Genomic DNA, 25,354 nt, shown 5'->3' on the forward strand with positions numbered 1-25,354 from the left:
TCTTATAAGATTTTCTCCAATACTCATAAAAACTAGATGGCTCCGCTGGTCCTTTTTTGCCACGGAATTCACGTGCTTCAGTTCAAGTACCCAGAACATGCAAAGGATCCCACCGATGAACCCCACCTCGCACTTCTGTACGTTGCCTGGGACGGGCATTCAACGAACTGGACTTCTCTGGGGTTTTCTACCCAAAGAGATTCTGTTTGACAAACCTCTTCAAGTCTGTAAAGAAACGGGAATGGCAAGAGGAGGTAGAGTAGCACGCACTCTGCAGAACTGTGCTTTCAGGCCCAGACACCGGGGATGCCTGAGAGAACAGACCTGGCTCCAGCCATGGGGTAGAAACCTCACAAGTTCAATCAATGGCACGGAGATCACAGAGGGACATGCAACATTCTGCTAACAAAATCACCTACCATCAAAACAGCCTCTATTTCTTTTCTTTTTTTTTTTTTTTTTTGAGACAGTTTCTCCCTTGTCGCCCAGGCTGGAGTGCAATGGCGCGATCTCGGCTCACTTCAACCTCCGCCTCCCGGGTTCAAGCGATTCTCCTGCTTCAACCTCCTGAGTAGCTGGGATTACAGGTGCATCCCACTAACGCCCAGGAATTTTTTGTATTTTTAGTAGAGACGGAGTTTCACCACGTTGGCCAGGCTGGTCTCGAACTCCTGACCTCAGATGATCTACCTGCCTCGGTTTCCCAAAGTGCTGGGATTACAGGCATCAGCCACTGTGCCCAGCCAACAGCCTCTATTTCAAAGCCATCTAGGGATAACATGATGAGAAGGAGATATCCATCATGTATCCCACAAACATTAATTGCTAAATGACTTGGGCAAAAAAATTAAGCTCTGTCTCTACATATGGGCTTAAGGCAAATGCCTGGAGAATGTAAGTGTCCCACCTGAAGGCCAAGCTCAGCTACAAGTGTTTGAGTGTTGCTGCATTTAGCTGCTGAATAAGGGAAAAAGAAACCAGTCACCATAGAAACTGCAGCCTCACAATCTATCGTAAGAGAAGCCGCATCTTCCTTACCCCTTTGGCTGCACCAGACGGAATGAGAAAGAAAAGCTTCTCTCTCTTGGCCACATTTAATCTTCTCTCCTCAGCCTTTAATCTAGGTCTCTGATGCTAAAATATAGGAGAGATTCCCTCCTAAGGGTTAAATCTATAATCACACTGACAGGTACATCATTCAAAGCTAAGAAAACACTGAAAAAAATCACTGGATGTGGAATCTTCAGTGCTACGAGCAGCGTGAACACTCTTAGTAGAGAGGGTGTCCATGCAGGGAAGGCCTTTCTTTCTTTCTTTCTTTGTGTGGGGAAAAATGGCCTCACACAGCATTTCTTATATCAGTTAGCCTTCTCTACGTGTCCATGTCCCTTCCTTTATTAAACATCGAGAAATAGAGAAAGCAAGATACTTAAAGCATTCCAGGTACAGTTTCAGACCTGACCAAACCAGACTCAATGTAGTGCACTGCCATGACTGCTAGTCCCTTATTTATGGATTTCCAGGGTGCCTTTTATCCCTTATCAGTGATGTGTGTATAATCTCGATACTTATGTCAAAGACGACAGAGACTGAGCTGCAGAAGGACACCAAGACACTGGGTATTTTATGGAAGTACTTCGACCAGGCACACATTTGCTCTGTTCTGAGTCTAGATGAAGTACAAGCCTCAGTTATCATGACTTTGGATCCCTGTAACCTCCATGAGGTGCAGATTCTGATTAGGAACTGGTCAGGGAGGTGATAAGAGAATGGATTGGAATTAGCGTCCTGGGCATACGACTCACATCAAAAACAAACTTCTCCTTGGCTTCAAATAAAACGGAAATAAGCGGGAAGCACTAGGGAGTCACTGCCCAGCCACATCTCACCCATCAGTTACATACACTCCTGAGAAGCATGACATGAAACAGCGATCAATTCAGCAGAAAAGAATTAGCTGCCTATAAAAAAGCAGAAACCCTGGATGCCAACCGTATCCCCGGACCAGAGTGCTCTCTTGGGCTTATTCCTCAAGTTCCTTATATCTTTATTCTGTATTTGTTTAGTTAGAAAACAGTATACAGTAGCAGGTTAGTGCCCGGATCAAACAATCCGAAAAGACGGACACTTTAAAAAAGAGAAAAAGAAAAAAAAGAAACAAAAATCTCACGTAAAACATGTGTAGACAACATGAAGCCTAGTAGCTGTGATCACTTTCAACAAGGAGCAAACCTTGGCATTTCAGGTTTGTGAGCAACGGGATTTCGTGGAACATGATTTGTTTTTGTTTTTCTAATGCTGAGATTTTAATTTTTTTATGTTTTGATTTCTTTTTTAATGCTGAGATCTACCTCTCTCCCTCCTTCCCTCCCTCCCTTCCTTCCTTCTCTAAGATGAAGTCTTGCTCTATCGCCCAGACTGCAGTGCAGTGGCACGATCTCAGCTCACTGCAACCTCTGCCTCCTGGGTTCAAGTGATTCTCCTGCTTCAGCCTCCAATGTAGCTGGGATTACATGCGCATTCCACCATGCCTGGCTAATTTTTGTATATTGTGTAGAGATGGGGTTTCATCATGTTGCCCAGGCTGGTCTAGAAATCCTGAGCTCACACAATCCTCCCGCCTGGCCTCCCAAAGTGCTGAGGTTACAGGCATGAGCCACTGCACCTGACCCCTGAGATGTCTTCTTAATTTCAATTCCTCCCAAATACTCTTCTCAGTGCTCTCAACTCTTTCCTCTTCTTAGCAAAGAACTGAGCTGGGGTATTTTTAGTTGATTACAAAAGTGCCATCCTTAGTTGTAAACTCACCGTCCCATAAATGGAGCCATTCCCCTCTTAGGCTAGTCATCTCTATTATTCAGAACTACTCACAGGAGGCTTGTTTAATTTAAGTTATAGTGATGACCTCTCCTATGTTTTCATCCTTCTAAGTTAATTTTTGGACTTATTTCTTCATGAATCCCCATTCAAGAATATTTACTGACAACTGATGATGTCCTGGGTACTGCGGAAGGCACTGGGGATAAAGCAGTCATGAAAATACAAACTTGGCTCTCGTGGAGCCTGCATTCTAGCTAGGGGAAGGAAGCCATATGCAAAAAACTATTTAAATTAAATTAAAAAATAAAAGGCAAAGTGCTATATAACAGTCAGGGGAATCAGTGCCGAGATCAGTGCTGAACCAGGATAGCAGTGAGAGTGCGCAGAAGGGGAGATGGTGCAGAGCGGAGTTTTTTTTTTTTTTTTTTTTTTTTTTTTTGAGACAGAGTCTTGCTCTGTCACCCAGGCTGGAGTGCAATAGCACGATCTTGGCTCATTGCAACCTCCGCCTCCCGGGTTCAAGCGATTCTTCTGCCTCAGCCACCTTAGTAGCTGGGATTATAGGCAAGCGCCACCATGCCCAGAGAATTTTTGTATTTTTAGTAGAGATGGGGTTTCATCATGTTGGCCAGGCTGGTCTCGAGCTCCTGACCTCAGGTGATCCACCCGCCTCGGCCTCCCAAAGTGCTGGGATTACAGGCGTGAGCCACCACGCCCAGTCTGGGGTTTTCTAATTTTAAGCAGACACCCGTAGGAAGTGAGGGAAGGGGCCATGCAGGAATCTGGGGGTGACCTCCCAGGCAGACCAGGCATTACACAAAGGCCTGAGGCAGGAGTAAGCAGGTGTCAGTGGGACAGTGGGGAGCTGGAGGGGGCACGGCAGGTACGTGAAGCCTCCAGTGTCAGGTGCCTGGACCCAGGCATCCCACCCTGATGAGATGTCATGCCACAGAGAGGACGGAGCAAAAGTGGGGCTCCATCTGACTTCAGTTTCAACAGAAGCCCTCTGGCTGCGATCGGGGGACGCAATGACTAGAAGCCAGGAAACAAGCTCTGGCTTGATGGGACTGTCCATGGGACAGAGATGGTGGCCTGGACTCGGGCAGTGGCAAAGGCCATACAGAAGAGTGAGTTCAGGACAGAGTTTGAAGGGAGAGCCAACAGAATTTGCTGATGGGTGGAATGGAAGTGTGCAGAGAAGGGTTCACCTGGGAGGCCTGAGGCTGTGGTCCTCACAGAGGGGGCTCGCCTGCAAGGGGGGTCTGTGGCTGCAACCTGGAAATTTGGCTGATAAAAAATAGCTTACACCAATCTAAAACTTTTCCTAAATATAGTGTTTTGCTCTGTGTGTCTAAACTGTGTGTACAAACAATCTGGTTTATGGCTTCCTTCTAAGAGTTGGGAATTCTGGTCTGTGCCAGGCAGAGGGTTCCTATGTGACCAGTCCCCAGTAAAAACCCTGAGCACTGAGTCTCTAAGGACCCACCCTGGTAGAAGAGTACCTGGCACCTCTTGTCACAGCTGGGTGCTGTGTGACGCCTCCAGGAGGGGGCTCTGGAAGCTTCTGTCTGGTTTTCTGGACTTCACCCCATTGCTGATTCTGCTTTCTATCCTTTCACTGTAATAACCTATAACCGTGAGTGTAATGACTTCTGAATCCTATGAGTCCTTTCAGTAAATTACCAAACCTGGGGCAGATGTGGTGATCCCCCATACAGAGGTGTGAGGCGGAGAGAGGCTACAAGGAGGATGCCAAGGGTTTGGACTCAAATGCAGTTGTCTTTTTGTTTGTTTGAGACGGAGTCTCGCTCTGTTGCCCAGGTTGGAGTGCAGTAGCAAGATCTCGGCTCACTGCAACCTCCGCCTCTCGGGTTCAAGTGATTCTTCTGCCTCAGCCTCCCGAGTAGCTGGGATTACAGGTGCCCACCACCACGCCCAGCTAATTTCTGTATTTTTAATAGAGAAAGGGTTTTGCCATGTTGGCCAGGCTGGTCTCAAACTTCTGGCCTCAGGTGATTCCCCCACCTCAGCCTCCCAAAGTGCTGAGATTACAGGCATAAGCCACCACACTTGGCCTTTATCTACTTTTTAAACATATCTTAAGTTGATTTTATAAAGGAAGATTTCTTTTTGTTCCAAAAGCTGAGACTCACCCAGCTGTGTGATGCAGAAACATCTGCTCTAAATTAAAATCCACTGAGAGCCATGGTGATGTGCAGTGCAGTCACCTCTACAGACCCGTTATAGACGTGGATAGTATATGGATAGTTTCGACAAATCTTTTCGGCCTCTAAATAACGGGGTTGGTCTTCAAGAAAAAAAAAAAGTCATTATTTATTTTTCAATAAAATGAGGCTTTTAATGTCCTTTGGGTTTTTTAAACCTATTTCATCAACTATTTATCCTTCAACTGAGTGTACATTTTGGAAATGATCTGTATTTTCCAAATAAGGTAAGTCAGAATTCCCAGTAAAGTATAGCATCCAAAGCTATTCACAGTATCTCTTAAATCAAAGATAAATAACAGCAGAAATAATATTCACGAGCTTGTTCTCACACTGTTCCTGTTGTATTCAAGACAGAAAGGAACACCTATTCAGGAGCTTGATCAGATTGCACGCACAGACACTGACAACCACACAGACGTGTGAACACATCCCCCAACGTGAGCAACCGCAGCATAATGGGACTCACCCCATCCAAATATCCATTTCATCTAAAGTGTAAAAATAATAAAAAGAACTTCTTGGAAATACTGCTCGTCTCTGGCCATTAAATGTGCTTAGCTTTGACTTCTGCCTCGTAACAGCTGAACACTATGGCAATTTTCCATAACAACACGCATCTCAGATGACTCACTGCTGAATTCAAACACATATTCCTTTTACCGTAATGAAAGAAACTAGAAAGAAGTCTGCCTGCTGAGAAACAGTGATGATCAAACAGTGGTAACAGAGAAAAAAAGCAAGTGTGTGTGTGTGTGTGTGTGTGTGTGTGTGTGTGTGTGTGTGTGTCTCTTTTTGGATCCTGCAAAAACAAACTGCTTGCTAGAACTTCTAAAAACTTGAGAGAAAATTTCTCTTTTCTTAATAAATGAAGCAACTGCTAAGACAGTTGGATCCTCATCCCGTGCGTCCATACCATTTCTCTGAACTTTACCTTTGTGTAAGCAGAGGAACTCAGTAGAGAGTGCCACTGTGTTATTTCTAAGATTTGTGAACATACATGAAATGCGATCAGATTGGGTTGAAGAGTGTCTCCCTGCAAATTCATACTCACCCAGAAGCTATCATGCAACCTTATTTGAAAATAGGGTCTTTGTAAATGCAATCGAGTTAAGACAAAGTTGCATGGGATTCGCACAGGGCCAAATGATGGTTGTCTTGTAAGCAGAGAGAAATTTGAACAGATGTGGAGAAGGCCATGTGAACATGGAGGCAGGGAACCAAGGGAGGTGGCCACAGACCAAGCAAAGCCCAGGACACAGGCGACCCCAGAAGCCAGGGCCGCCCTCTGCTTCCACCCAGAGCCTTCAGAGGAGTGTGGTCCTGCCAACACCCTGATTTCACACACTAGTCTCCAGAAGCACGAGGGAACAAATTTCTGTCATTCTAAGTCATCCAGTCCATGGGAATTTGTGACAGTAACCTTTGCAAACTAAGAAAATGGTGTCCTCACACCCTCCAAATTAAACGTGTAGATTCTCACTCATTACAAAATATAGTTAAGAAACCTCTTGTGTCTCTTCCATTGAACTGAAATAAGAGAAAACATTTATGAAAGTATCTCACCAGCTTTAAGAACACATAATATTCAATGCAACTAATGTCTATTTATAAAGTGCCTAACCCCATACCCTGCCTCATGAGAGGCCCAAAAGTAATATTCAGTATCTGCTCTTAAAGCACTCCTTAATTATGCACAAAATATTGAATAAGATGATAATTCTCACATACCCTACCAAAATAATAGTCTGAAATCTCATGGGAAGAAATTAAAGTGAGGGAAGAAGGTAAGGTAATTGTATTTCGGAAAATATGAACAAACTATTAAACTCTGGAATCAGGTCAACAGCACATAATAGCTTTGTGCAAAGACAGTAAATGTTTAAAGAATTAATTTTTAATTACAAACATATTAGAATGATTAATGTGTATACCTTTTGAGTCTTAGTATTCATACCTCTAAATAAGTGTGCATGTCCATTTAATCCATAGATGAACTCAAAAATTTTAAATTCAGGCCAGTCATGATGGCTCACACCTATAAATTCAGCACTTTGGGAGGCCAAGGTGGGTGGACTGCTTCAGTTCAGGAGTTCAAGACCAGCCTGGCCAACATGGTGAAACCCCATCTCTACTAAAAATACAAAACACATTAGCTAGGCCTGGTGGTGCACGCCTGTAATCCCAGCTACTTGGGAGGCTGAGGCAGGAGAATCTCTTGAACCCAGGAGGTGGAGGTTGCAGGGGCCCAAGCTGAGATCATGCCACTGCACTCCAGCCTGGGTGACAGGGCAAGACTGCCTCCGAAAAAAAAAAAAAAATTAAGTTCAAGGAGTTGAAGACATATGTCCATGAATTCACGCATTTATTGGACAGGTATGTAATGAGTGCTACTATGGTCAAGAAAGTATGTTTCTAAGAATGGACAGGAAAGACACAGTCCTTGCCTTCCTGAAGCTTCCAAGTTAGGCAAAAAGAGGCCGGTATTATAAAATGAGCTGCACAAATGATTAAGCATAACTGTGACAGAACAAGCTGCTGAAGGACACCAACAGAGGCTCCAGTTCATCTGGGCCAGGGCCAGGGGTCCGGGGAAGGATTCCTTTAGGGAATCTATATTTGCAAACAAAGGATGAGTAGGACTTTAACAGAACAAAATAGGTATGCATTAGTCCATTTTCACGTTGCTGATAAAGATGTACCCGAGACTGGGCAATTTACAAAACAAAGAGGCTTATTAGACTTAACAGCTCACATGGCTGGAGAGGTCTCACAATCATGGTGGAAAATGAAAGGCACATCTCACATAGCCGCAGACAAGAGAAGAGAGCTTGTGCAGGGAAACTCCCATTTTTAAAACCATCAGATCTCGTGAGACTTATTCACTATCACGAGAACAGCATGGGAAAGACCCACCCCCATGATTCAGTTGTATCCCACCGGGTCCCTCCCACAACATGTGGGAATTCTGGGAGCTACAAGATGAGATTTGGGTGGGGACATACAGCCAACCCATATCAAGGTACAAAGGGCGTTAGAGAAACCTAACAAGTGCACCTCCTGGTACAGCAAGGAGGGGCACGGAAGGAGACACTGCACAGCGGACCGAGTGAAAAATCTCCCCAGGCTCAGCATGTCCAGGAAGGATGTGGCAGCTTGATCGTACCCTAGAGTCCAAACAACAAGATTCTTTTCAATGGCGGTGCCAGGTTAAAACAGCAGGTTGAAAACCCACATTCATTTCACCTCCTCCTAAACTCTAAACAAAACTACAGTCCAGAGACTTTTTAAAAAAAAAAGACACAAATCCACTCAGCACACAAAGGTAAGGAAGCAAAAAAGCTGATGAAGAAGAAGTGAATAATTTAACACATTCAGCAAAGCCAAATCCCAGGCCTTCAGCAGAAGAGCTGAGTGCCAACACAGTAACTCCTGCAGAAGCCTTGAAAGACTCCGAAACAAGTCCCACCAGGTATGTCCGAAACTGGGGGGTCGATAGGAGCTTAAGATACAAGCATGGGGAGGTGACTGGGAAGCAGAGGCAGTTAGACACCCCCCCCACAGCCTCCCTGATCCCTGTCCCAGCCTTCTCTGAAGAGGCTGGGGCAGGAACCAACACTGCAGGCCAGCACCCAGCCCTCTTCTCCCCACATGGCTCCTGGAACGCTGGCAGTCAGACCTGGAGCCCCAGGTGGGACACTGGGAGACTGAAAAGCTCTCCCTGGAAAACTGGCCAAAGAGGAAATACTACAGGACAAGAAGCGGCCAACAAGCCACCCTCCAGGGGCTGACCACCACATTCTAATCGCCCCAACCCTCTTTTATTTTTCTGAGACAGAGTCTTGCTCTGTCACCCAGACTGGAGTGCAGTGGTACAATCTCAGCTCACTGCAACCTCTGCCTCCCGGGTTCAAGCAATTCTCCTGCCTCAGCCTCCTGAGTAGCTAGGATTACAGATGCATGCCACCACGCCTGGCTAATTTTTTTGTATTTTCAGTAGAGACAGGGTTTTATCATGTTGGCCAAGCTGGTCTAGAACTCCTGACCTCAAATGATCTGCCCGTCTCGGCCTCCCAAAGTGCTGCGATTACAGGTGTGAGCCACCAACACCCCAGCCAAAACCTCTGACTCTTGAGACAAATGATAGCTCACCTAAAATTCTACACCCACACACACTGTCAATAAAGTATACGGATAAGACAGACATTTTTAGCCACTTTTAGTGAGAAGGAAATGTAGACAGCATTTTATCATCTTTGCAACCTACAGACAGAATGCCAAAGTCAGCCAGACCAAGATTGTTAACAATATTCAGCTTATTTTGATTACACTAAAAAGATTCCTGAGTTGAGTCCTACTCCTGGTCCAGCTGCCTGGACAAGATGAGAACATTCATTTCACTGCAAAGAAACACTGAACTTCAGCCTGCTCCTGAGAACTAAGTTGTAAAATCAGAAAACAAGAACCAACCGACCCCTGCCCATGTTTTTCTTTAAGGTATTTTTTTTAATTATACTTTAAGTTCTAGGGTACATGTACACAACATGCAGGTTTGTTACATATGTATCCATGTGCTATGATGGTGTACTGCACCCATTAACTCATCATTTACATTAGGTATATCTCCTAATGCTATCCTCCCCTCCCCCCACCCCACAACAGGCCCCAGTGAGTGATGTTCCCCTTCCTGTGTCCATGTGTTCTCATTGTTCGATTCCCACCTATGAGTGAGAACATGCGGTGTTTGGTTTTCTGTCCTTACGATACTCTGCTCAGAATGATGGTTTCCGGCTTCATCCATGTCCCAATGTGCTGGAGAGGATGTGGAGAAACAGGAACACTCTTACACTGTTGGTGGGACTGTAAACTAGTTCAACCATTGTGAAAGACAATGTGGCGATTCCTCAAGGATCTAGAACTAGAAATACCATTTGACCCAGCCATCCCATTACTGCGTATATACCCAAAGGATTATAAATCATGCTGCTATAAAGACACACACACACATATGGTTATTGCAGCACTATTCACAATAGCAAAGACTTGGAACCAACCCAAATGTCCATCAATGACAGACTGGATTAAGAAAATGTGGCACATATACACCATGGAATACTATGCAGCCCCTGCCCACATTTCTTTTTTTTTTTTTTTTTTTTTTGAGACGGAGTCTTGCTCTGTCGCCCAGGCTGGAGTGCAGTGGCGCGATCTCAGCTCACTGCAACCTCCGCCTCCCGGGTTCACGCCATTCTCCCGCCTCAGCCTCTCCGAGTAGCTGGGACTACAGGCGCCCGCCACCACGCCCGGCTAATTTTTTGTATTTTTGGTAGAGACGGGGTTTCACCGTGGTCTCGATCTCCTGACCTCGTGATCCGCCCGCCTCGGCCTCCCAAAGTGCTGGGATTACAAGCGTGAGCCACCGCGCCCGGCCGTCCCCTGCCCACATTTCTAAGGGATGTGACCTCCAGTACTGAGAGTTCATGCTACAACTTCAGTAGAAGCAAGTGTGGTAACCCCTCATCTTCTTAAGATTAGCTCACAGACCAGGTGCAGTTGCTCACACCTGTTATCCCTGCACTTTAGGAAGCTGAGGCACGAGGATCACTTGAGCCCAGGATTTGAGACCAGCCCGGGCAACACAGTGAGACCCCATCTGTACAAAAACAAAAAATCTAAAAATTAGCTTATATGGTTTGGCTGTGTCCCCACCCAAATCTCATTTTGAATTATAGCTCCCATAATCCCCACATGTCGTGGGGATGTTATTGAATCATGGGTGCGGTTTCCCCCATGCTATTCTCCTGATAGTGAGTAAGCTCTCATGAGATCTGATGATTGTATAAGGGCCCTCCCCTTCATCCAGCTCTTATTCTCCTTCCTGCTGCCATGTGAAAAAGGACATGTTTGCTTCCCCTTTTGCCATGATTGTAAGTTTCCTGAGGCCTCCCCAGCCCTGCTGAACGGTGAGTCAATTAAACCTCTTTCCTTTATAAATCACCCAGTCTTAGGTATGTCTTCGCTAACAACGTGAGAACAAACTAATACATTAGCTAGGTGTGCTGGTGCATGCCTGTGGTTGTAGCTACTTAGGAGGCTGAGACAGGAGGAAGGCTTGAGCCTGGGAGTTTGACACTACATCGAGCTGTGATCACCCCACTGCACTCCAGCCTAGATGACAGAGTGACACTGTTTCACAAAAAAAAAAAAAAAAAAAAAAAAAAAATATTAGCTCACGACTTCACCTACTGAATCCTCATCCACTCTGAGGAAAAGCAAAGCCAGTTTGGTGCCCAGACCACATCCAGCTTTCTTCCCTCTGCGGAATAGGGAAAGGGCCCTCTCTGAACAATGAGGACGGTGTCCACTTCCGGTCCTGTCAACGGGACTCAGCATCCCACTTAGGGAAGCACACACAGGCTGGAACGCCACAAAGAGAGGCACGGGCAGGACCCGCACAGCTGGGAGGCCGACCTGGGGCTGCGGCGGGGGCTTCACTGGCCTGGCAGCTCTGAGGCTTAGACCGGAGGGTGGGCATCTGTATTTTTCCACTGGCTCACTCCCTCAACTCCTCACATGTGTATATAAGGAACTTCAAAATAAAATTTATTTTTTCAAGGGTGAAGGATGTGATTGGATTTGCTTCACATTCAAATATGACTGAGGCCACGGTGAAGAGAAAGGGGCAGGGGTGACGAGGGCAGGCTGGCTTTGGTGGGGGTGGCAGAGCTGAGAGGTCCAACATTAAAGGCTGTTTCTCTTGATCCTTTTTGTAGGGGCAGGACAGTATTACAAGAAGGAAGAAGAAAAGGGAGAGAAGAAGGAAGGAGAGGAACAGGAAGACAAAGAGGAGGAGAAAGATTTGGTCAGTGAGGCAAAAAATAACAACGCCCACCACAACTGTCAGCTTCACTGTCGGTCAATATCATGCTAACAGTGTATTCTATTTACACCGTTCCTCCAGTACAGGAGCCCCAAACACTGTAAAAATCATCATTCGGTTAAATGTCAGAACATAATCACATGGCTAAGTTGAGGAGGAGATCTTTTTTTTTTTTTTTTTTTTTTTTTTTTTTTTGAGATGGAGTCTCGCTCTGTTGCCCAGGCTGGAGTGCAGTGGCGCAATCTCGGCTGACTGCAAGCTCTGCCTCCCGGGTTCACGCCATTCTCCTGCCTCAGCCTCTCCGAGTAGCTGGGACTACAGGCGCCCGCCACCACGCCCAGCTAATTTTTTTTTTTTTTTTGTATTTTTAGTAGATACGGGGTTTCATCGTGGTCTCGATCTCCTGACCTCGTGATCCGCAGGAGGAGATCTTAATAGTCCAATTTTACAAACAGGGGAAGTACTGAACGAAAGGGTCAATGATTTGCCACAACTGCTTAAAAGGTTGAGTGAGGACTTAGGTGTCAATAAAATCCAGGAAGACCACGTCCCCTACTAAATCCTTAAACTCTGCTGTACCACATTAAGTACATCTTCTAAGGAGAATGGTGTGAACCTGGGAGGCGGAGCTTGCAGTGAGCCGAGATGGTGCCACTGCACTCCAGCCTGGGCGACAGAGCGAGACTCCGTCTCAAAAAAAAAAAAAAAAAAAAGTACATCTTCTATATGAAACTTGTACGACTCTGCAGACATGTGCCACCCCAGGGCTGGGAAGCAACAGGATGTCTGCCCGTCACAACCACATTGAGAACTGTCCAAGGACACCAACGGTGTTGAGTCACCACCCACACTCCACGGGCTTGTTTTATGATTTCCTTGGATGAACCTGAATGGACCATCCTTGTCCAGAACTTAATATTCTATTTCATGTAAGTGTGAAGTATAATTTTTGAAGTGTAAAGAACTTCATAGCCGTTTTGGTGGAGATGCATTTCACAAGCCCTTCATTTTCATGTGAGCACCTGGTGGAAGGCCTAGTACTTAGCAGAACCTTGGGATATCAACCACCACAAGATGAGTCATTTTCTGTCATTTTTACTAAACGTCAAAATTAGACTTGCTACATTTCCTTCTGTTTCTGTAGTGGGAAGTGAGGGGGTGAAAATATTTCCGTAACAATACGCTACAAAGAAAATCAGTAAACCTAAGCGATTTTAATCAGCAGCTTGTAATATGGGTCATTATGAAGATTATTTTTAAAAAAGCAACATGAAACAGATAAAACCTTAAGCATTTAAAATGGAAACTGGTTAAGAAGGTGCCTTTTTCAAGTGGAAAAGGATTTGATATGGAAAACTTTTTTTTCTTTATTGGAGATTGAGTCTCACTCTGTTGCCAGGCTGGAGTGCAATGGTGCGATCTCAGCTCACTGTAACCTCCGCCTCCCCGGTTCAAGCGATTCTCCTACCTCACACTCCCGAGTAGCTGGGGTTACAGGCGCACACCACACGCCTGGCTAATTTTTGTATTTTTAGTAGAGACAGGGTTTCACCATGTTAGCCAGGATGGTCTCGATCTCCTGATATCATGATCCACCCACCTCGGCCTCTCAAAGTGCTGGGATTACAGGCATGAGCCACTGCGTCCAGCCGGAAAACTTTGTAGACAGTTTTATTCTCAAAAAGGGTAGATACATTGCTAAGAATCAACATCTTACCTTAAATACTTCCATTGGAAGAGGAAATTTGGCAGCATCAATAAGGGATTTTTCCAGAGTACATTTCCATTCAGAGGCCATCTTCAAAGGATAGATTTCTGTATCAACAGCAAATCACAGAAGAGTTGAAGGACTAACACGTTCTGCCGGGTGGCTCTTTCCTGCATGTTAATTCCCAGGCTTTCCTGATACCTCGGCACAGTCAGTGACCATGAGTGTTCACACCCCATACCCGCCATGAGCAGCCACCTGCTGAAAGGACTTTCTGAAATTAAATAGCAACTTGGGATTCTGCTGTCAGAAATGAAGAATAAACTTAATAGAGCTCTTCTTCAGGGAACATTTGTATGTATTTAGCTGGCATTCTGTAAGTAATTTAATGGTATTAATCACATTAGCAAAAACCTTCAGTCATCCATGGGCCAAAATTCCACATATCACCTAGGAAAGCAATGCCCACTGATGAGGAACTTATTATCTGATACATTTCGAAACTACAAATGACTCTAGTCTGGCATTTGCAGTTATTACAACATATTTTTCACTAAATCTCTAAGCTCTCATCTGCTAAAAATAGTCCCTGTAAGTCAGAAAATTATTAAAAGGTAAATTAAAATTTACCAACCAAGTTTAATATTTACACTTGAAATGTTGCTTAACACACCACATGTTGCCCATATTTTTCCCCAGGCGGTGGGAGTGGGGGGCAAGATTTACAGATGGAGGTTACACAGTCTGAATGCAAAATTAAAAGCAAAAAACAAACGTTCAGCACTGTTTTTACCTATTGCTGAAACTGCAGGAGAATTTTATGGCCTGATCTCAACAGATTTAAGATCTTATCAAAATAGGATTTGCAGAAGCCCTCTCTGGAAGTAGATATGTTTATGCCTTCACTATATCAACCCAGGCTACTTCAGACAGGCGCTTAGGGTATGAATATGAAATTAAGCACAGTTAAAAGGCAATATTAAACCTTTGGGACTATATTTTTAATTTCTTGCATGTCTGCTTTTTAGCATGAAGCCATCTATTTTGATCCTCATAGCTTTTGAACTCATCTTGAGCTTTAAGCTCCTGTTTCCGCAGTTTATTCAGTCATAATTACAGTAAGTATCAGATCCTGCCAGAACTAGCCAAGCCATCGGTGCACTGCCCGAAGTCATTGTTACTTACACAAAGACACACAAAGGGTAATTCACAACCACACATCCTCTGCGTGTGTGCATTGTCTATAATCCTTTCTAGTGTTTCCTGTCTGCTGAACTTTTTTCTTCTAGTTTGGCCTTTCTAAATTCTTCTTAGTAGTAGCTAATGTAGTTGGGAACACTCGGTGGGGCCTCAACACACACTTCTGCGGAGACTGAAAGAATGGGGCCTCTGACGTCCACAGTGAGAAGGGGGCACTCAGGAAGACACTGCTTATCACAGGGTCCCCAAAAGTAGGCACAGGCACCAGTTCACAGAGCCCCCTGCAAGCTGCTCCATGAGAGTGAGAGAATACCTGTGCCCTCAAGCAAGCTCATGGGCACTGCATCCGAACCACAGAGAGACAGGAGGCCACTCAGGGGACCCCAGGGAGCAAAGCCCTGAGGACACCAATGCAGGATCAGGAGAGAAATTGCCAACAGCAAGCTGGAGGTCCTGACGGGACAGGGACCATGAACACATACATGCCCCTTTCCAGCAAGCTGGGCAGGCAGACGGAGAGTTCAACCTGGGCATGGTAGGAAAAGGACCAGTTCACAGAAAACAATGGGGATTTCCAAAGCCTGCACCAAAGAAAGAATCTGAAGACCCAACAGGTGCAGAAAGGAAAAGCATGATCTACCTGGCTGACACCTTTGGCCCCTTGCTTCAGAATCAGGATTAGTTATACCCTTGACCCTTGATGGTGGTCTCTGAATGGGGGAGGGATGCCCTGAGACAGAGGAGCGGGTAAAAGAATGGTCAAAAAACACCGTCATTGGGAGGCTGAGGCGGGTGGATCACTTGAGGTAAGGAGTTCAAGACCAGCCGAGCCAACATGGTGAAACTTCACTTCTAATAAAATTTAAAAATAAAAATACAAAACAAAAACAAAAATTAGCTGGGTGCGGTGGCAGGAGGCTGTAATCCCAGCTACTCGGGTGGCTGAGGCAGGAGAATCGCTTGAACCCTGGAGGCGGAGGTTGCAGTGATCTGAGATTGTGCCACTGCATTGCACTTCATCTCAAAAAAAAAAAAAAAAAAAAAGAACCAAACAAACAAACAAAAACTAAAAAACTTAAGGCCAGGAGGAATGGAAATCCAACATGACCAAGGTTAGCTCCAGGCTATGAGAACTCATGGAGGGGATGCCCCAGCCCCAGTGGGGTTGCCTGCACACTGGCCCAGGAAGGTGGACCAACAAAGTCATCCCTGAAAAATGAACTCCTCTGTCCACCGGGTGCCATCTCTCCTCCTCCACACCAGAGACAAAGGTAACAAGAAGCCCAGGTGCCAGGTGGGCCCTGCCTCTGTCCTACAACCTGTGAAGATTCTCTGTTTTCTTTCCAATGGTGTTAAATCCTGGAACGAACCCAGCCCACAGCAAGGCAGACTTCTTTCATGAGAAGGTGAAAATCAACTGCAGTTTTGACAGCCTGACACAACCAGCAGAGAACAACAGTCCCCGTGTGCATTCCGTGAGATGGAGGCACGCTGGTTATACTAGCAAGCTAATGGACAATAAATAGTACCATTCAAAGAACATCGACCATTTTCTTAAAATGATCGTGTTGCAGGTAACTGAATAAAGTAAATCATGCCAGTTTCCGTTTCTGGGAAGGTCGTGAGCAATTAAAACATGTCCCGACTCCTCTGAAACTAGAAGCCTACAAGAAAAACGAGGCAATCTCCTTTTGTGCAAGGATTTGATGGGGCATTTCCTAGTAAGTGCCACAGGAAGCAGGAACGCATAACATAATCATCAATAAACAAAGGCCTAGAGAAACAACCCTTCTTTTATCCACCTCCCTCCAAAAAACTTGTGTCCTCCTGTTCCTCCAGGTCCTACCCAGTGAAGAAAAATGAATCTATGTTGTTAAAAGATACTAAATGTCAGAGAAAGTGTTATGGACTAAATGTTTGTGTCTCCCCAAAACTCTTACTTGAAGCCCTAACACCAAACGGATGCCTTTGGGGGATTGATTAGAGTTAGATGGGGTTATGAGGGTGGGGCCCTCAAATGAGATCTTTGTCCTTATAAGAGACACCAGAGTTCTCTCTTGATCTACTATGTGAGGACACAGTCAGAAGGCGGCTGCCTGCAAACCAGGAAGCGAGCCCTCCCCGGACCTCAACTACACTGGCACCCTGATCTCACACTTCCAGCCTCTCCAGATCTCTGAGAAGTAAATGTTTGTTGTTTAAGCCACAAAGCCTGTGGCATTTTGTTATGGCAGCTTGAACAGATTAATGCAATCCAACTCACTTTTGGACTAAGTAATAGTTCAGGCAGGAAGTATTTAAGTTGGATTCAGAAACTTCCTGACTCCAAGATCTAAAACAAGCACTAAAAAAGGTGGGGGAGGGGGTGATAAAATAATTTTGAAGGAAAAAAACAAGGGAATAAATTCTAGAAATAGAGAAGGAAAAAAAAACTCAAAAAGTTTCATCTACTTAGCATCTGCAAGAATATCTAAAAGTCTATCTTATTTTCTAAACATCCAGAAATAGGAGAGCAAGTGGGCTTCTTAAATGACCCTAACCTCAATGACCTACTTACACTCCTTGGAAAACCAAAGTATAACCTTAAGACTCTGATCACAGATTAAATGTCTAGAAAGGACCAATCTCTTGATATACATTACACCACTCAGCAGCCCAGCAAGATATCCTTATCCCCACGGTACAGGGTAAGGTGGTTTCTTTCCCCTCCTCCTTCCCCAAGCACCAAAATGCTATTTCCTCTGATTCAGGGCAGAAAGAGAAAGGCTCAATGGCCCTGTTTCTCAGAGGTGGAGAATATAAAATCTAGTCCCTTTTCCCAGGTTTTTGAAGGCTTTCTATCTACTTTCTATGACCCATTTCTCTTCTATTCTGCTGAACAGTTGAGAAACACTGTGCCCTTTAAAGAGTAAAACAAGGGCCGCGTGGAGTGGCTCATGCCTGTAAGCCCAGCACTTTGGGAGGCTGAGGTGGGCAGGTCACCTGAGCTCAGGAGTTCAAGCCCAGCCTGAGCAACACAGTGAGATCCCATCTCTACAAAATAAGAAATTACAAAATTAGCCAGGGATGGTGGCACATGCCTGTAGTTCTAGCCACTTGGGAGGCTGGGATGGGAAGATCACTTGAGCCTGGGAGGTTGAGGCTGCAGTGAGCCGAGATCATGCAACTGCACTCCAGCCCGGGAGATAGAGTGAGACCCTGCTTCAAAAATAAATAAATAATAGTAAGTAAAACTAAAGGACAATTATTTTTAACAATGGTGGTGGTGTTAACGGGAGCGCACAGCAGACGGTCCTGGAAGCAAGGAAGAACTCGCGGGGAGTATGCTCATCTCCCCTGCACGTCCCCCTCCCACTGGACTTCTCCCCGTCGGTCATGGAAGCAGAACACTTTCCAGTGACTTCATAGTGTCTGTCGCCCCATCGGTCATGGAAGCAGAACACTTCCCAGTGACTTCATAGTGTTTGGGAAAATGAGAAAATCGGCCTAGTATTTTCTATGCAGGTATGAAGTTTTATTCTCACCTAGATTCCAGTTAAGGAAGTGGTGCTGGCATGTGAGTTACACAAGTCACCGTGGGACTTGAAATCAATTTATACAAATCCGAAGTAGTAGAATCTGTCCCCATGTGTACAACAGGGGTAGTACAGCCTCTCTTCCCGGGGATGCTGTTCTGCTGAAAGATGTAGCAGAATCCAGTTTCCATCCTGAAACTACTGGATCTGAGGAACTCAAAATCACACTTTGAGTGTCTTGTCACTTTTTAGTTTCTTCTCCCTGTACATAACCTTTCCTGCTGATGATTTAAATATTGGGGAAGTAAGTTCTTGATGATGAATGTCTTTTCCAGAATCTTTTTTTTTTTTCTTTTCACGGGGTCTCACTCTGTCACCCAGGCTGGAGTGCAGTGGAGCGATCTTGGCTCACCGCAGCCTCCTCTCCCGGGATCAAGCGATCCTCCCACCTCAGCCCCATAAGTAGCTGGGAGTACAGGTGCATGCCACCATGCCTAGCCAGTTTTTTCTATTTTTTGCAGAGACAAGGTTTCACCATATTGCCCCAGCTGGTCTCAAACTCCTGAGCTCAGGCATGAGCCATCGTGCCCTGCCTGTTCCAGAATCTTCAGGGGCCCCCAAGCAGTCTTCAGTTAAATGAACAACTCATTTCCAGAAAATGCTAAGACAAGTAAACACAATTTATTCATATATTATAAAGACCCCAAATTATCTAAAGAGGGAGACAGCTCATAAGCGAATATTTCCTAAGCTTCCACGGAGGCATATTCCATTCCTGCTTGTCAGCGTGAGTCCCATAACTTCCCAGGAAAGAAACATCACGGAGAGCGTAAGAAGCCACTAGTCATCCTTTGCTTTGGTATAAATTTGTACACTGGCAAGTAGATATTGCTCCTAAAATTTATAAAGCAATTAGATACTAAGCGGAGATTTATACACACAATTTTACGCACAGAGTAAATTTTTCCTGCTGGGTTATGAATCCCAGGGCAAACCCGGGCTCACATCCTTCTTCACAACACGACAGGCTCTTTGTTTGTCATCAGAGTCAAAAATTACTCAGGATAGAGACGGAGGTGTTGGCTGCTCCTCAACATTTTGACAGCAATAATACTAATAAATACCACGTTACACGTCTCTATGCCTGTCAAACTTAACGCAAATGCAAACACACAGGACACAGGACCAGGAAGTTTTCAATTAAAGCCTCTGAGTGACAGAAAAGATAAATATAACTCCTTTCCTTCATGTACTCAACACTAACATCGGCAACTAATATGGGAGGAAATTCTCTGGTGATTTTAATAAAGCAAAGAGCCATGTCCTTATTCCAAATACACCTACAAAACTCACCGGAATGAAGATTACCAATTTCTGAAAAAATACGTATTTCTTCCTTGGCATCTCTAATTCTACAAGAATCCAATATTTCTGTTCTGAGGTTTCCCATTCAAAGGCCGGTAAGAGGAGGCAGCAGGGGGAGTGGGGTGGGAGGGGCCCAGCACCTGGGAATCTGAATTGCACTGCCTGTCCCCTAAAACAGGGGGCCTTGGACAACTAGCTGAACTCCAGTCTCAATTTTCTCTACTGTGAAACAAAATTCGCCCCAAACATGCAGCATTTTTTTAGAATCAAAACAAACAATGTACCAGATGTAAAATCACCTGGCACATAGTAAACATTCAAGAATGGTTATTTTGTAAATACTCAGATTTTTAACTAGGTAGGTATGACAGACAGCATAAGGCAGCCTCTGCAAAGCCATTTGATAGTGCATTTGAAGCTAACTAAAATCTTACGTGCCAGGAGAAAACATGATGATCTATCTACTCAATGCTTCTTCTTGGTCAGACTGGATTGTGGTTTGGATATTTAGATGGATGGATGAACGGATGGCCAGATAAATAGATGAATGCTGGATGGATAGGTGGATGAATGGATGGATGAATGGATAAATAGATAAATGGATAGATGGGTGGATGAGTAGGTGGATGGATTGGTGAATGGACAGACAGAGAGATGGGTACATACATGGCCAGAGATTTTAGAACCTACTTACAAGACTATCAAAATTCCTAAAGAAAAACGTGGAGAATATCCTCAAGTCCCAATCTACTGTGTCTTTCCTTTCTGAACCAGTGATTCCCAAGGAACTAGATCAACTTCCCTAAGGCCTCCAACATTGCTTTCTCCTTTGAGAACACTATTGATTGAGGTCTTAGGTTTTAGTCTCTATGGAAAGCACTGTGAAGTTAAAGTGCTTAATATTCACACACTCAGATATAAAAGATACCAGAGAGCTCATACATTTTCTAGAAACACATCCAGGAAAACATCACATCTTTTTCTAAAATACTTTACAGCAGCAAAAGCTTTGGCCCTTACCTGAAGGTGGGTCCATTCTGTATTTATTCTCTTGACACCAACCAACTGGTCGAAGTCTGTAATCCAAGTAAAACAACCACTGGTCATAGGATTCAGTGTCCTCCAATCCCACATAGCGAAGGCGTAATCTTCCTCCAACATTTTCAATCACACTAACTATCCAGTACTGAAAAGGGTTCTGGGAATCCTGAAGTTCTATTAAGGAACCAACTGTAATGAGGTCTATAGGGCCTTTCCCTCGCAGAGGCTGTTTAAACAGAAGCAAAACTCCTTATTTTAAACTTTATTTTAAGGTTCTCATGGAAACAGATGACAGCAGAAGATAATATTTTTTCACACCATCATCCAAGGTACTGGCGAACAGTCTGGCGTTCCCTCCACCCCGTCCTTGCCCAGCCCATGCCCCGCCCCTTCCCCTTCCTCCCTCCCACACATCCATGTACCCCATTCCGTACCCAACAACAAAAAAAATCACAAGTCAATAGAAAATAACAGTTTGTGCTAAGTTCTCACCAAACAAATCACCCTTCCCAGATAAAATTGCTTTTGTTAACAATCCGTATGCTTTTAAGAAGAGTTCTACCCAAATTTGCCTGGACCTAGAAAACACGTGGTAGCGAACTGTCTACTTTTCCAATAGACAGATATATCTAATACAAAGCATTCAATTTACACCATGACTCTTTCCCAGACATTCATCCTACTCTACTGGCTGCTACTCTAATGACCAAGATGCTCTCATACTTTGATTATGTGACGAAGGCGTAAGTGTGTGTCAATTACATGTCTAACACACAGTAATGATGAGCTAAATTAGACTACTATATAAAATTATTTCTACACTTAACCTGATAATTGGTTTAGAGAATGTATAATTACCGCCCCTTCTAAGAAACCTTCTTAGCATATGATAGCATACGAAAAGGGTGTTTGTTCAGCCAGCTTTGTAGGTAAATACGTTTTAGAAAATTAACATAGTGAGACAATTTGTCCTTTTGAAAGGATGAACTATCATCATTTTAATTTGTTAATGAACAATTAAAATAGTAGCTCTAAAGATATATAACAAATACATCAGGCAAAATCTTCATAAAACAAAACCCGTTAACTATATTAGACAATGATGTTCTAAAGTGTCAATATCATTTATGAAAAGAGGGAAAGTTTCAGGTTAAGAGAATATGATACTGTCAAAATCCACACCTTATTACTTATTACTTGTTATTCATTAAGTTTTCCCCTTTTTAGGGGCATTCTTAAGAAAAACAGACTATGTAATTCAATAATTACTTATGACACAGTGCCTTTCTCTTCCTGTTCTATTATATAAATATAAATGCTAAATATACATACTAAAATGTTTCATCATAAAATTATTTTCAAATAAACCATCAAGATTTCAGATTAAACTGTTTTCTTCAATACATTAAAATTTCCTTGGCTACATTGAAATACGATCTGCCATTTCTCCTCTTGTTTTTACAAGAGAAGTTAATTCAATTATTGGTTAATGTGTGTATGTTCAAATCTTGGGGTTATGCATCGAAACAGAACATTTAATGGAACCACTTATCAATGTACTCCAAGAGACTATATTAGCACATACATAATCTTGTCACCTGTTCAAAACAGTGATTCTACAGGATTTGATTTATATTCACTCACATAAGAAAGAGGCTTAAAGATATAGGACAGTAGGAAGACATCCTAGCATATTGTGATTTAAAAATTGGATTCACATGGAGCAAATTTTCCATTTGCTGATTGCATCACAGGGGAAGTTTCATCAGTGCCATTCAAATCAGTCACCTAAGTAATTCAGGACAAAACAGGAAGGGAGGCTATTTGGATGGCAGTGTCTGCGGAAAGCACGCATCTGCTGAAGGATATATGCAAAGGTGCTGTCAGGTCTGAGCTCACGTAACTGGGGTGCTTCAGAGATACATTAGATGTATAACAACAATACATACACCTTCCAGGAGGTTGGCGGGTGCTGTCCTCGAACCGGTCAAGTCACGTATGAGAAATTCTGTCCAGTCTGTGTACTTCTCTTTGATTGCTGGCAAGACAAAGGAGGAAAAAAAAAAAAAACACTTCAACACAGCAGCAAAGTATCCAATCAACTCAAAATCACAGCAGTTTTCTCTATGTAGGTTTGATTTCAATGTTTTTCTTAACTTTCGTCACCATGCTTAAGTAAATACTAAAACTGAGACCGAAAATGTGTCTCTAAGTAGCGACTTGACACATACCACATGCCCGGCCACCAAGGAGATGAAAGATTCCAAAGTCTTACGCCCTATTTAGAAACTTCTCACAAACCACAAAGAAATTATAAAGTATACAATTCAGGAGGTTCCAAGAAAAGAGAGACCAGTGGGGCTAGGGAAATCAGAGAAAGGCTTTCCAGGTGGGAAAATCAAACCAGGCCCCGAATTACATGAAAAGTTTATACAGTTTCAGAAGAAGGAATTTGCAGACAGAGAAATGGGCACAAAATAACAAGAGGGGTGGACTGAAGGTAAAATGGAGAAATAGAGAAATTGGGAGAATAAGTAATCCCCTCCATATCCATGGGTTCCCCATCCCTGGGTTCAATTCAACCGAGCATCAAAAATATATGAAATAAAATGCATCTTTACTGAACATGTACACTTTTTTTCTTGTTATTATTCCCTAAATACTCCAATGTAACAACTATTTACATAGCATCGACACTGTAGTAGGTACTATAAGTAATCCAGAGATGATTTAAGGTCTGCAGGAAGATGCGCATAGGTTATGTGTGAACTATACTATTTTCTGCTCGAGACTTGAGCATCTGCAAATTTTGGTATCCTTGGGGGTCCTGAAGCCAATCCCCCAACAGATCTCAAGGGACAACTGCACAGTAAATGGTCAGGCTAGGTCACACTCCAAGCGCACAGCACTGGGAAATAATATTGAGTGGTAGGAATAAACTACAGACAGCCCAGGAAGTCAACATAGACGCTTAACAAACAGGACATCTCTGTATAAAATGAATCTGGCAATAGCATAAGGGTTTGAATGGAAAGAAAAGAAACTAAAAGCAGGGAAACTGAGGCTGTTTCAGTTATCCAAGTAGAAAAGTGATAGGACTCAAAATAGGGGTGACAGCCCTGTGAACAAGGAAGGAATATATTTGAGGCATCTTTTTTTTTTTGAGATGGAGTCTCGCTCTGTCACCCAGGCTGGAGTGCAGTGGCGCAATCTCAGCTCACTGCAAGCTCCGCCTCCCAGGTTCACGCCATTCTCCTGCCTCAGCCTCCCAAGTAGCTGGGACTACAGGCACCCGCCACCACACTTGGCTAATTTTTTGTATTTTTAGTAGAGACAGGGTTTCACCATGTTAGCCAAGATGGTCTCCATCTCCTGACCTCATGATCTGCCCGCCTCGGCCTCCCAAAGTGCTGGGATTACAGGCGTGAGCAACCGTGCCTGGCCGAGGCATCCTTTGAAAAAGAAGTATTAGACTGTGGAGGGCAACATTCTACAAGTGCTTAGAACCCAAGACCTGAGGAAAACATATCTCTTTGGCATGTCTCCCAAGCTACAGATCTCCAAAGGCCCCCCTGGGCTACACCTGCATCCCTGAGGGACCTGAGCCTTCCCAGGGCACCAAGAGATGGATGTGCAGAGTCAGCATAAATGACAGCAAGACCCTAGCCCCAGATTAACCACCCACCACAGCCGGTTCTCCATGTGGGCAGCCCAGGATCCACCCAGGACTTCACTCAGCCCCTATTAAAGGTCCAAGACCCAAGTAGTTTGTGCATTGTTTAGGTTCTTCAAAGGCTTGATGTAACCCTTCTGGCTCAAACCTAAAGCAGTGAAATTACTACAAAAGGGAAGTTGGCCATAAGGGTGTGGAGCAGATCTGGGCCCCAACGGGGGATCCACCATCACTGGATGCATGACTTTGAATAATTTACTCAATTTCTCTTAGATTCTTTTCTAGCCAATCAAAGGGTGCCATGTTGCTAACAATATTTTGCTTATAAGGGGTGTTCTAAGGACTAAAGGAGAGACATATGCAAATAAAATATAACGAACCCAGGCACACACCAACCAATAAATATTAGCTCTTGTTTTATTATAAACATGTACTAAATTATTACATATATCTTTGTAATCTGCTGGTTATTGATTATTCATACCCATGATATCTAGATTGAAACTTCCAACGAGCTTTGGCAGAACAGCCAGTAGAATGGAGGCCAACACACAAGCCAAGCAGTGGCCGGACCTGCTGCTTCATCACTAACTTGCCTCTCAGTCAACATCCGCCCATGCACAAGGATGATCATCAGACCAAGAGCAAAACCAACATGCACAGAACTCAGACAAACAAGGCCGAGTCCAGCTTTACCTTATATGGCAACGTCCTAGCCTCACCCCACTTATAATAAAGAATAACTCATCTGTTTGTCTGCTTTTATCACTAGATTTTTTTTCTCAAATAAAATGTCACCTTCCTTATTTTATACATACATACTCACATGGAAATACAAACACAAAAATATTGTATGCTCGGCACTTTGGGAGGCTGAGCATAAAACTGTGTTCTTGTGTTCTCTTCCTTCATTATAAATGTAGTCAT

The 25,354-nt window shown here is 44.0% G+C and overlaps 1 protein-coding gene across 8 annotated transcripts in view; it reads right to left on the reverse strand.

The window, feature by feature from the left end:
* Positions 1–25,354, reverse strand: part of SFMBT2 (Scm like with four mbt domains 2) — a 211,682-nt gene that overhangs the window by 104,335 nt on the left and 81,993 nt on the right. For 6 of the 8 annotated variants that reach the window (XR_009211057.1, XR_009211058.1, XM_032151529.2 and 3 more), the window contains 3 exons: positions 22,704–22,792; positions 20,734–20,980; positions 13,643–13,740 (listed from right to left, as the gene is read on the reverse strand). Coding sequence is in view for 6 of the 8 variants with exons in the window: in XM_032151529.2 (XP_032007420.1) it covers positions 13,643–13,740; positions 20,734–20,980; positions 22,704–22,792 (434 nt within the window). In the remaining 2 variants the exon portion in view is untranslated. The remainder of the gene's footprint in view (positions 1–13,642; positions 13,741–20,733; positions 20,981–22,703; positions 22,793–25,354) is intronic. The other 2 variants (XM_058431343.1, XM_058431347.1) reach the window with 1 other exon arrangement.

Source organism: Hylobates moloch, unplaced genomic scaffold, assembly GCF_009828535.3.
Source record: "Hylobates moloch isolate HMO894 unplaced genomic scaffold, HMol_V3 SCAFFOLD_2, whole genome shotgun sequence".
Classification (NCBI taxonomy): domain Eukaryota; kingdom Metazoa; phylum Chordata; class Mammalia; order Primates; family Hylobatidae; genus Hylobates; species Hylobates moloch.